The following is a 12116-nucleotide window of genomic DNA, read 5'->3' as shown; positions in this document are numbered from 1 at the left end:
TTGGCCACCTGATGCGAAGAGCTGACTCATTGGAAAAGACCCTGATGCTGGGAACAATTGAGGACAGGAGGAGAAGGGGATGACAGAGGATGAGATGGTTGGATGTCATCATCTACTCGATGGACATGGGTTTGGATGGACTCTGGGAGTTGGTGATGGACAGGGAGGCCTGGTGTGCTGTGGTTCATGGGGTCGCAAAGAGTCAGACACGACTCAGCAACTGAACTGAACTTACAGGGAAAATGTTTGAGGACAAAAGTTCCTAATTAATTCAAATGCAGTTATTGTAACAAGTCCTTCAGTTTAACTGAAAAAATCAGTAATTTTCCGGGTAGGGACTAAGGATTGAACACTGAATCTGTAAGCTCTGTTATCAGAGCTGTCATGCTTGCCTTCTCAAGCAAAAATTAATTAATCACATTTGGCTTCTTCATTGTCTTTGTCTGTGAAATATTGTCCATCTTCAAAAATATGAACCCATTCCAGTACTTAAGATGTATTTGAAGATCAGCAGGTCTCTGGAACAAATTGCCAAATAAACACAGGAACACAGGGTACGTTTTTGAAGGCAATAGTAATTGATGGGGGGAGTGGAGATTAACAGACATGAAACCATTAACATGATCATCTCCAATGGGTACAATCAGTTTATGGCAGGAAGGGAGGAGACTGGCATTTTGGATTGGGAAAAGTGACTTTCATATAATATTTTAAATATCTTTATACTGTCATTAGTTTTATAAGAACAATGTGGCTGTTTTATAGTTCAATGCTAATAAATAATGGATTTAAAAAAGGAGAAAATAAAATTAAGACATATAAAAGAACAAGACTACTGAAATTAGCATAGTGTAATGGTATGATTTCTGTATGAAATAAGTAAACATTTCAATTTTCGTATATTTGATGAAAACTCATAATACAACAACCTATATGTGATTCTTTTTCTGTCTACCAGCACTATGCGTATTTACATATTTATAGGTAGCAGATAACATTGAAAGAACAAAGAGCAAAAAATTATTAACAAATGCATATATGGCCTGAAGAATTTAGAAGGATCAAAGAAAAGATCATCAGCATTTCTGTATCTTGAACTGAAGGGCAATAATCAAACTTTATTATTTAAAGATGAGAAAAATGGGAAAAAGTAAAGAAAATTTGGTATTTTGCAGGAAAGGAAATGAGAGTATAAATAGACTTATAAAGAGAAATAAAAATTCAAAGCATTGAACAAATAGGAAGAAAATGAACATTTACTGAACACTTCTATTCACTAGAAGCAGATTTCATTTCATCGCTCAATCCCCCTAGGCATTTGTCTTATTACCCTCATTTGGAAGATCAAGAAATTAAAGTTCAAAGATGTTATGCAGGGTAGTCAGGATCACACAGGTCAAGGAGCAAATCTCTGTTTTGCCTGTGTTTAAAGTCCATTACTTTTTATCTGGACAGTATGTTGAGGAACTGACAACACAAGCTGATGAAAGCCTGGACAGTGTTCAGAGGGGCAGGAGGGGGAGAACATCAATGAGAACGGAAGAAACAGAGAGAGGGAGTGTGTGCGTGTGTGCACACCTGCGTGTGAGTGTCTGGATGCTACGCAGCCATCAGTAAGCCTTTTCTTTACTTGGTAAAAGACAAAATTTTAAAAAAGACCTGAAATTGCTACCTAAAGCTACACAAGTGACTGTGGTTTCATGAGTGACTCATATACAAAGTAAAAATAAAGTACACTCCAATTCTGATTGTTCCAGATTTTATATCATGGTAGAATGTATTAAAGGTAAAGACTATTTTTTCTGATTATAAACCAAAACCTACATAAAGAGATAAACGTTTGAATAAACAGAAAAAAAATATTAAATCAAATATTATCCCACTCCTGAAATATAACCACTATGAACATTTTATTGTCATTCTTCAAAATGCAGGTGTGTTCCAATGGAAATCAAGTGAAATTGTATATCCTTCTTAAGTAACTGTATGTCATGTACTTAAATAATATTAAAATTTAATATTCAACCAACCTACCAAGATTACAAAAATGAATCAATTTAAAATCATACTAGCTTATCGCTAATGTTACCTAGAAATAAATACATTAACCACTAAAACCTTCTTTTCCTTAGATAAACAATCTCTTTCACTATCTGCTAGAACAGTTAACATAAGAATGAAAGATATAAAAATCTGTTGTATAAAATCCATGTTGTGAATGGCTCCTCCTTCACTGAGGTGATTTTGTGCAACATATAACCTATACTACCTTTCACAGATTACCACACAGGCCTCTCAATCCTAACTCTGTAGTTTTTCAATGTATACTGTTCATTTCAATCCATGAGTCAAAAGCATAAATTAAAATACGGTAAAATAATATTCTCCTTCTACAAACAAACGGAACCTGAAGAAAGCAAACTCCAATAGAAAATATTAACTATTGTCCTTGCATTGAAATTTACCCGTTTCTTGCAGTGACTATTCACTTTTTGCTTACGAACTTCTCTGACTATTTTAAAGTTAAATAGAAAATGATTTCAGTCCCTTCCCGACTAATCATGTAACACCAGTGTCAATCTGGTTTGGAACCAGATGCATATTACCTGTTTATGTTATCAACATCATTATGCGTGCATTGGTCATCTCTCTACATGAATTATCATGTAAATAAATATGCAAGCACTAATACTTACTAAATGCACAATCTGGGACAAGTTATTTAAACTCTCTGAATTGTAGTTTCCTTATTTACAAAATGGAGAGAATATTGACCTTGTGGTGGTGTTGGAAGAATTAAAGGAAATAAATTGTTCTAAATGAGCCAGTCAATGCCTTTTGTCTTCAGAGAAAATAGGACCCCGACCACAGACCTTGCTAAAGGGGCAGACCTAAGCATAATGTTGTCCTCTCAGCCACAGACATTTGGTTCACAAGTTAATTGGTCTATGTGACGTTGAACCAATCACATGCACTCTCTGAGAAATTAGCACATTAAAACACTGGATGATATAAGTTAAACTACAGAAACTGACCAACACGGTCATGAAGTTAGAGTCAATGAAGGTAAGAAAAGCACATCAATGCACCAGCACACCAGACACTGAAGTGGAGGCCATTGTTAGGCAATATAGTCTTTTGCTGATCAGAACAGTCTCTTCCCCACGAAAATGAAAACAGAATCATTGTCAAAAAAAAAAAAAAGATGGGAATGGAAGAAAGGAAGAGAGAGAGAAAGGAGAAACGGAGAGAAAGACAGAAAGATGAAGAGGAAGGAAGAAAGGAAGGGAGGAAAAAATACTTAGAGAAATGCAAATAGGGAAGCTGTCTGTTTTCCATTTCACATGAGGTCTTAGAGGTAACAAGGCTACACTTTCAAACAGAATTTCCTATATCTTTCCAATAAATTCTCAGAGTTTGAATTTGTTGGACTGGTTTTCTAATCCTAACAATTCCTTATCTGAATGAAAAGAGTATAGCATCATGAATAAAAAGAGCATAGCACCAGTTCCAGCACACACTAGATACTTGATGACTGGAAGCTATCACTAAACCAAGTTATAAACCCAAGACTTCCCTGCTGGTGTGGTGGATAGGAATCCACTGCCAATGCAGGGGACACTGGTTCGATCCCTGGTTTGGGAAGATTCCACACGCACCTGTGTGTCAAAGCTACTGAAGTCCATGTGCCTAGAGCCTGTGCTCCACAACAAGAGAAGCCGCCATAATGAGAAGCCAGGGCACTACAAAGAAGAGTAGCCCTCAATTGTTGCAACTAGATAAAGCCTGTGCAAAGCAACAAAGACCCAGCACAACCAAAAAGAAAAATAAATAAACTATAAATTCAAAGAGCATGGAAGACCATACAACTATCATGGATTTTAATATTAAAAAAAATCATGTAAACCACATAAATGAAATACTTCCTGTTAAGCCAAACTGTCTTTGCCCGAAATGATCCGTTCCGTTCCGTTCCGTCGCTCAGTCGTGTCCGACTCTTTGCGACCCCGTGGACTGTAGCCTACCAGGCTTCTCTGCCCATGGGATTCTCCAGGCAAGAATACTGGAGTGGGTTACCATTTCCTACTTGGCCTTATTTTGGCTTCTTATAAATCCAATCCAAGTATAAAGGAAACACAGACCTCTCCTCTACCTGTGCCCTTTACACCTAGTGAAAAATGGTAAACACTTACAACATTCAGTGCCATAATGATTACAAAATTGATACAGACTGCAGCAGCGGAAGTTGCAAACTGCCAGTGTTGTTTGATGAAATTCCACTTGAATGATGCAAACTGTTCCATGACAACCAGGCGATACACCACAACTGCAAACACTGCAGTGATCACCAGAGAAATCTACAAAATGGGAGACCAGAAGAGACATCCACGTTTTGCATTATTAAAAAAATAAAAGCGACAGCATAGATCCAAAACATTGACCCCCAAAGCTAAAGAAATTTACTTTTCCAAGAAAGCATACATAAATTTAAAATTTCCTTTAAAGAACTGAGTTACATTAGAGTCAAAATAAAGTGTAAGACTCAGTTGTTTTAGTGTGATATCTTGTTCAAATCTCAACTGTCACATGAATGCTTGGTTTTATGCTTGGTTTTAAAACAGAGTATCTAATTTTAAGATGACTTACATAATTTCCATTTTTTCTTAGATGATCTTTGTTTCTCCCAGACAGTATTTTATTTAAAAATATATACAAACTCCCTCTGCAGTTACCACATGACCTGCTGTGATTTTTATTTTGTTTAATAGTGTGCATGTACCACCAACATACTAAACAGTATCGATACAGTTTTTCCCCCCTCAGGGTCACAAAGTGAGCTGGTATTTTAGAACTTCTTTCTAAACCTGGAATCCCACAATATTCTGAGATTGATGGCTCTGCTTTACCATGAAGAATATTCCTGAGATAGAGACAAGAAGACGAGTGACTTTGTCTGAGGAAGGCTGATGTGGTTCGGGTTTTCCACTGATGGGGTTCACTCGCTCCATCTTGTAATACTTTGCTTCGAACTGGGGACGAAGGGTTTCCTATGAGAAAAATTAACATCAACTAGATATCTAAGGCATAAATTTAAAAAATCATCCAATATTGACTAAATTCTTGGAATTTGGCCTACTCCTATGTCTAGTCTTGGCAAAGAAGCAACTTGTAAAAAATTAGATGCAAGATATTTTCCAAATAAACCCTAAACTATATTCTAATTAGCATGATGATTTTCCACTAATGGAATTTAAGGAAACATCATAGAAGTGCTCTGAGAAAAGTACATAGTTCATCATTGGTGTCTATTATATTCATAAAATAACAATGTTGTTAGTAAAACAAAAAAAAATCAAGGGAAAACTGAATGGTATTTAGCTGCTTCCTGCTTAGACGTTAAGGTAGTGAGTCATTTTCTGCATCATATGTTATTCCAGTTTCTTATCTCCTGGTCTCTTAACATCTTACCTCCTCTTCTTCCCATTCAATAAGGTCCCAAGTATAAGTTAATGTGCTTCTTCTCCTTTTCCAAAACTCCAGGAAGACTGTGGCTATAAATGAGAATAATAATATTACTATTATAATTCTTACCTGACAACATCACATTCTGTCATCATTGTCTTTTTTCTTTGAATTGACACATTTACATCATATTATTAAATGATTAAAATTAACTACATTTGTACTAAATTCATAGCGCTGCAATTTTTTCCCCTTACCTTCTTTTATGTAAATTATCAACGTGCATTCTCAACAGAGAGTGTTTCTTTTTATTGGAATAAATAAGCAGAGACCTTGATAGCATGGTCTGTCATGGTTAGCCTGACTTTGATCTTGTGAAACTGGATTGGAGATGAAGCTGGAGGATAAGAGGGCTTCAGTGGAAAAGGGAGTTTAGTCATCAGGGAAAAGCTGGGTTTCCTGTGCATCATGGAGGTAGAAGAGTATTTCAGAAAAGCTGGAGATGATGCCCAGTAATTCTGCTCCATAGCAACGATGTATTTATTTTTTCACTCCTGTCTCACTGACTATCATGCATACTTTTCTCAACATAACAAAAATTTCACAGATGCACACGCTGCATCCAGTCCTTCATGTCTTATGTCCATTTCCAGCGGCTTTCCTTTGTGATCCAAATTCAATGGCACAGAGTAACAGAATCACAAGGTCAAACATGAAAGAGAAGTAAGATTCTATGTGTAGTTTGAAGTTACTTATTTTAAATTTACAGAAAACAAGGTCCAGAGTGATAGACATATATCACTGACCTTGCCAAAGCATCTAGAACTTTTTCTTATACTTTTTCCTATACCTGATTTTTTCCCACACTTGAAGGTTAAGTCTCTTGAGGGCCTTTTTCCCTTAGTATTTGAGTGCTTTGCACACTGAAAATGTTTAATAAATGAACTGAATTACTGAACAATTCAGGGATTGCAACTCTGACTCCTGGGCAAGTGTTCTTTGCATTATTCCAGAGGTTTTCATGGAATGCTCCATGGAATTTCACTGAAGACATTGGAAGAAAGAGAGTCCCTAGACAGAGAATCCCTTTCTCTATATAAATATATATTCAGCAGTAATGTTCAAATTTTATTTCAAAAAATAATTATTGCTGAAAAAGTTTTAAACACTACTTCACTATACTTTGAAGAAGGGGAGTGGCTAATGAGAGGGGGATCAGAGGCAAGAGGTCAGTTCCAAACACAAATGAAGTTAAGTATGTCTGAATATATTGAGCCCCCAAAAGAATTCCAAGTATTATTTTCACCAGAAGAGTTAAGGATTTGAAGCCTTCTTAAAAGGAGACCCAGCTGAAATGAGATTGTGTCAGAGCAAATGCTTGGCCTCATCAATGGGGACAACACCCGAGAACAACTGAAGAGTCCTCCATTCCCCAGATATTTTTTCAGCAACATCTGCAAGCATAAAGTGCTTTCCCCACACAGCATTGCGACATCGCTATACATGAGGTAGAAACAGAAACCTCACTAAACAGGTTCTACAATTAACAGAAGGGCCATGAATATGGGACATTTTAAATTTCCCTGCTTAGGATAAGTTATTGATTTTCTGGTTAATGCCTTACAGAAATGCAATTAGCAGAGCTTTTTATGAATGAATATCTAGTAGATTAACCAATGGAAAGAGCTTATGTGTGAAATAGTAGATTTTGAATATTTGGGCTGGATTGTACTTGACTCAGTCACCACTGGTTAGTTGTAGAACTGGCTAGTCAAGACCTTCCTGTCTGGTTAAATTTCCTCTTTGTCCAAAGACACAGAATCTTTTTCTAACTTTACTTCCAATTTTCCTCTCCTTCTGTCTCTCTAAAAGTACTAAGTAAGATATAAAACAATACATATCTATGTTCTAAAAACATGAGAAGGCCAGTCTTTGATATAAGCACTGAAAATCCTTACCAATTTCTAAAATCAGAAATTCATCCCCATAGAAAACTTCATTAAGAAATAAAAAGCTATACATAAATAGCAATGTGCTTTATTAAAATACGAGAACTCTCACCACAGTCTCGACCAGAGCAGACTCCTAAATTTGATGGAATGTGTCTAAGTTACCTCTTCCTGCCACTCAACATGGTATTGGCATTTGTATATTAAATAGGCATTCAGTGGCACCTGTTCACATTAAAACGGATCCCAAATGAATTGCTAAAAAATTAGGTGTCTACACAAATAACTTGCTAAGTTTTTTGCCATGCATTTTTAACAAATACAATTTAACCTTTTTAAAGTTCTGGATTTATTTTTCTCAGGACATTTCTTCTTCTTACCATTCATATATTTGATATAACTTCTTTAATTAACTCTGTGGAATATTTTCTGATTATAAATATAACACCAATGAAAGTAACAGAAACAGCCCCTGTCTTACTCACTTCTGAAATCTAGGATTGCCTGCCATTTACAAGGTTTTCAGTAAATGTATGCTGAATGAGTAAATTAAACTGTAAAGAATAGAAGTCACCTACAATTCCACATTCATAAAGTCACTACTCAATTTTGGCAATCCGATCCAAAGTATTTTACTTAAGAAGTGTATTTAGGGCTGATATGTTGCTGACACTGAGAGATACAACCATTTGTTGCTGTTAAGTTGCTAAGTCATGTTCACCTCTTTGCAACCCCATGGACTACAATGTGCCAGGCTCCCCTGTCCTTCACTGTCTTCCAGAGTTTGCTCAGATTCATGTCCATTGAGTCAGTGATGCTATCTAACCATCTCATCCTCTGCTGCCCCCTTCTCTTTTTGCCTTCAATTTTTCCTAGCATCAGGGTCTTTTCAACTGAGTTGGCTCTTTGCATCAGGTGGCCAAAGTATTGGAGTTTCAGCTTCAGCATCAGTCCTTCCAATGAATATTTAGGATTGACTGGTTTGATCTTGCTGTCCAAGGGACTCTCAAAAGTCTTCTCAAGAGTCTTCTCCACAATACAAAAGCATCCATTCTTTGTTTTTTTTTGTTTTTTCATTTCTCTTTTTCTGTCATAAATGAACCTGGTTGTTCATTTATGACAGGGAAAAAGAAAAAAAAAAACAAATTCATAACTGAACCCTCTAAAGGCATCATGCCGTTCACAGGTTGGCCCTTCCTCTCCAGGAAACCTTCACCAGGATGAGGTACATGTAGCATTAACCCCTGGAACAGCTCTGACCTCCAGGAAAGTGCTCCAGAACTAAAGTCAATATCCATTCTGATTGTCTAGTAAGGAGTCCTATTTCCAAGCATGGTTAAATATTTGCCTTTTCACCTTATAAACATCCCCCTGGAATTGAATCCTTAGAAATGTACTTGGCATCATAGGTGAATGCCAACAACTATCAAAGAAATTACTAACTTTATTTTTACAATAAATACAATTTATCTTCTTGATCAAGTTACAATGACACCCAAAAGACCATCTAGGAATGACAATGTGGTGCTGGAGAAAGAGCATGGCTTGGGGTACAGATGTTCTGGATTTGAGAGCTACCTATATTCTTTTCTAATTATGTGACCTTGGACAATCAATGAAAAATGATAAGCCTTTGTTTTCACAATTTAAAAACATGAATAGCAAAATCATCTTCTTAGAGGTATACAAATTAACCTTAAATTAAGGTATAATTTATAAGTGATCTAACATCTATTATTCATTCATTTGAAGAATATAATAGATCATGTTATTGTTGCTTAGTCGTGAGTCATGTTCAACTCTTTATGACCCTGTGGACTGTAGCCCACCAGACTCCTCTAGCCATGGGATTCTCCAGGCAAGAATACTGGAGTGTGCCATTTCCTTCTCCAGGGACTCTCCTGACCCTGGGATCGAACCCACATCTCCTGCACTGGCAGGCAAATTCTTTTCCATTGAGCCAGCAGGGAAGCCCCATAATAGATTATAATAATCTTTTTTTCAACATTCTGTTAGTTGTTATACATAAGGAACTTGGTAGACAAAGTTCTTGGTTTCATTGAATAAAGCTGCTATGTATTTTTCTGTAGGAAACATGAAGCTTTTTCAATTATTTACATTTTGACTGTTTTATAAAAATGCAGTCGTATGTGTCATAACACTGCCCATCTTTATCTGGTGACCCAGCAAACCATTTATATTGTTCTTTTTCTTCTTTTGTATTTCAGACAGTAAAGCTGCCTCTAGAGCAGAGGACCCCAACCTTTGGGCCACGGACCAGTAACTCCTGTCAGGTCAGTGGCGACATCAGATTAGAAATCAAATGCAGGATAAATGCAATGCACTTAAATCATACTGAGTCCATTCCCCTGCCCCTGGTCCAACTGTCTTCTATAAAACTGGTGAAGTGCAGTGAAGTCAAAGCTGCTCAGTCATGTCCAACTCTTTGCAATCCCATGGACTATACACTCCATGGAATGCTCCAGGCCAGAATACTGGAGTGGGTAGCCGTTCCTTCTCCAGAGGATCTTCCCAACCCAGAAATCAAATCTATGTCACCTTCATTGCAGGCAGATTCTTTACCTGCTGAGCCACCAGTGAAGCCCAAGAATACTGGAATGGGTAGCCTATCCCTTCTCCAGTGGATCCTCCGGACCCAGGAATCAAACCAGGGTCTCCTCCATAGCGGGCAGATTCTTTACCAACTAAGCTATCAGGGAAGCCCATAAAACTTGTCCCTGGTGCCACAAAGGTTGGGGACCACTGCTAAAGCAAATAATTCAATTCAAAATTATTTTTGAGAGCACAATGTCTATTATTAGAGTGCACAAAGAAAAAAAGAAACTGAGTTGCAGCATAGTCTCAAAGAGGAGGAAGAAAACTACCATTATAGAGCACTTTCAAATTCCCAGACTTTGTGTTAGACATATTTTTAATTAGCTCCCATCATTTCCACAACAACCCAGGTGAAATAAAGATTATTATCTCCTTCAGTAGAGAAGCAAATCGAAGTTCTTAGAGATTAAGTTACCTGAGGAAGTCATTTGGCTGAAATTCAAATCTAGATCCAAACACTGACCTTTTTCTATACCAAAGGAAAAGCTATTTCTAAACATGGTCTGGTATAGAAATTTTTGAGCTACATGATCTGCAACATCCTTCTTGGGAAGAAATTAGCATCACAGACAAAATGTTTGAGCAGATTTCTAATAGACCTAAATGAGATTGAGAGTGACCCATTAATCAGAAGTCTAGAGTCTGATTTGTTTGGAGTCTAAAAATGATTACTAACCATTTCCTTTTCTTATAAAATGTCTCTACCAAGATAGAAATCTTTGCACTGGTCTTTTAGAAGACTTTTCCTTTGTAGTCAAACTCGAATAAAATTTTGACACATGTTATAACTTAATTGAAAAGACTATTATTTTTCCTTTATTAGACCATTGTTTCTGAATTTGTGAAGATGGACATGCAGAAGTCAGCATAATGCTTCTTGGTTCACAATTCAAACAAACAGTTAGTCCCAGAATAATTAAACTGCTTCTATTTACAATTTTGATATGTAATAGCTCCCTGTAGACATAGCCAGAATCTCTGATTTTTCCAAATATGGCTGAGGGAGTGGCCAAGTGTTTTTGATAGCAAAGTATTGCAAGGTTTCAATAATTAGGGATACATTAGTTTGCATTTAGTGAAATATGTGTATGTGATTTGCCATCACTTCCAATGCTGTTCAATTATTGCCAGTTATCCTAATGTAGCAGTGGCTTCTGAGGCGACTCCTCCAGTTCACATGCTGACTCTTTCAGGTGACAGGCTAGGGGATGTATGATGAGATGCACATGTTCTATGGTATCCAGCACTGATAGTGGAAGATAAATAAGATCTAAAATATATGGGGCCAGAAACTACTCCATGGGAATTATTTCACAAACTGTAAGTGATATATGAAACACACTAGAGATTTTCTCAGAGTTCCAACAACATTAAAAATGCACATGGCATTATCAGTTATGAAGTTGAAATAAGCCTTTCAAAACTGCCAATAATGGGGACTTGCCTGGTAGCCCAGCAGTTGAGAATTTGCCTTGCAATGTAGGGAACATAGGTTTAACCCCTGGTCAGGGAACTAAGATCCCACATGCTGTGGAGCAACAAAGCCCCCGCACTTCAACTGGAGAGTCTGGGCAACATCCTCAAAGATCCCACATGATGCAATGAAGATCCCATGTGCCACAGCCAAGACTTGAGGCAGCAAAACAAATTAATAAACCTTTTTAAAAAACTGTCAAAAATAATAAAATAATTTTCAATTAACTGTGCTAGAGGAAGAGGAAAAACTGAATGACTTCTCCATTCCTTCCATGAAATATCTTTTTAAATATCATACACAGAGATTGTGATTTCCTAGTGGCTCAGATGGTAAAGAATCTGCCTGAAACAGAGAAGACACAGGTTCGATTCTTGGGTTGGGAAGATGCCCTGGAGAAGGAAATGGCAACGTACTTCAGTATTCTTGGCCTGGAGAACTCCAGGGACAGAAGAGCCTGTCAGGCTACAGTACAGTGTTGCAAAGAGTTGGACATGACTGAGTGACTAAAACATGCAGAGATAATTAAAAAATGCAGATAAAAAGTAAGACAAAAAGCATTTACAGAGATGTGTTAGGCAACTAATTAATTAAAATATTATTACTTCTATGGA

General features: G+C 36.9%; 1 protein-coding gene across 1 annotated transcript in view; it reads right to left on the bottom strand.

Annotated features, from left to right (window-relative positions):
- Nucleotides 1-12116, bottom strand: part of ANO3 (anoctamin 3) — a 423263-nt gene that overhangs the window by 65791 nt on the left and 345356 nt on the right. Inside the window, exons 15-17 of the mRNA XM_055423747.2 lie at nt 5470-5552; nt 4908-5048; nt 4194-4358 (exon numbers count right to left, since the gene is read on the bottom strand). Of these exons, the coding sequence (XP_055279722.2) occupies nt 4194-4358; nt 4908-5048; nt 5470-5552 (389 nt within the window). The remainder of the gene's footprint in view (nt 1-4193; nt 4359-4907; nt 5049-5469; nt 5553-12116) is intronic.

This window comes from Moschus berezovskii, chromosome 14 (assembly GCF_049115385.1).
Source record: "Moschus berezovskii isolate FMDL1 chromosome 14, NW_MosBer_1.0, whole genome shotgun sequence".
Lineage (NCBI taxonomy): Eukaryota > Metazoa > Chordata > Mammalia > Artiodactyla > Moschidae > Moschus > Moschus berezovskii.
This window is presented reverse-complemented; position numbering and strand designations above follow the sequence as displayed.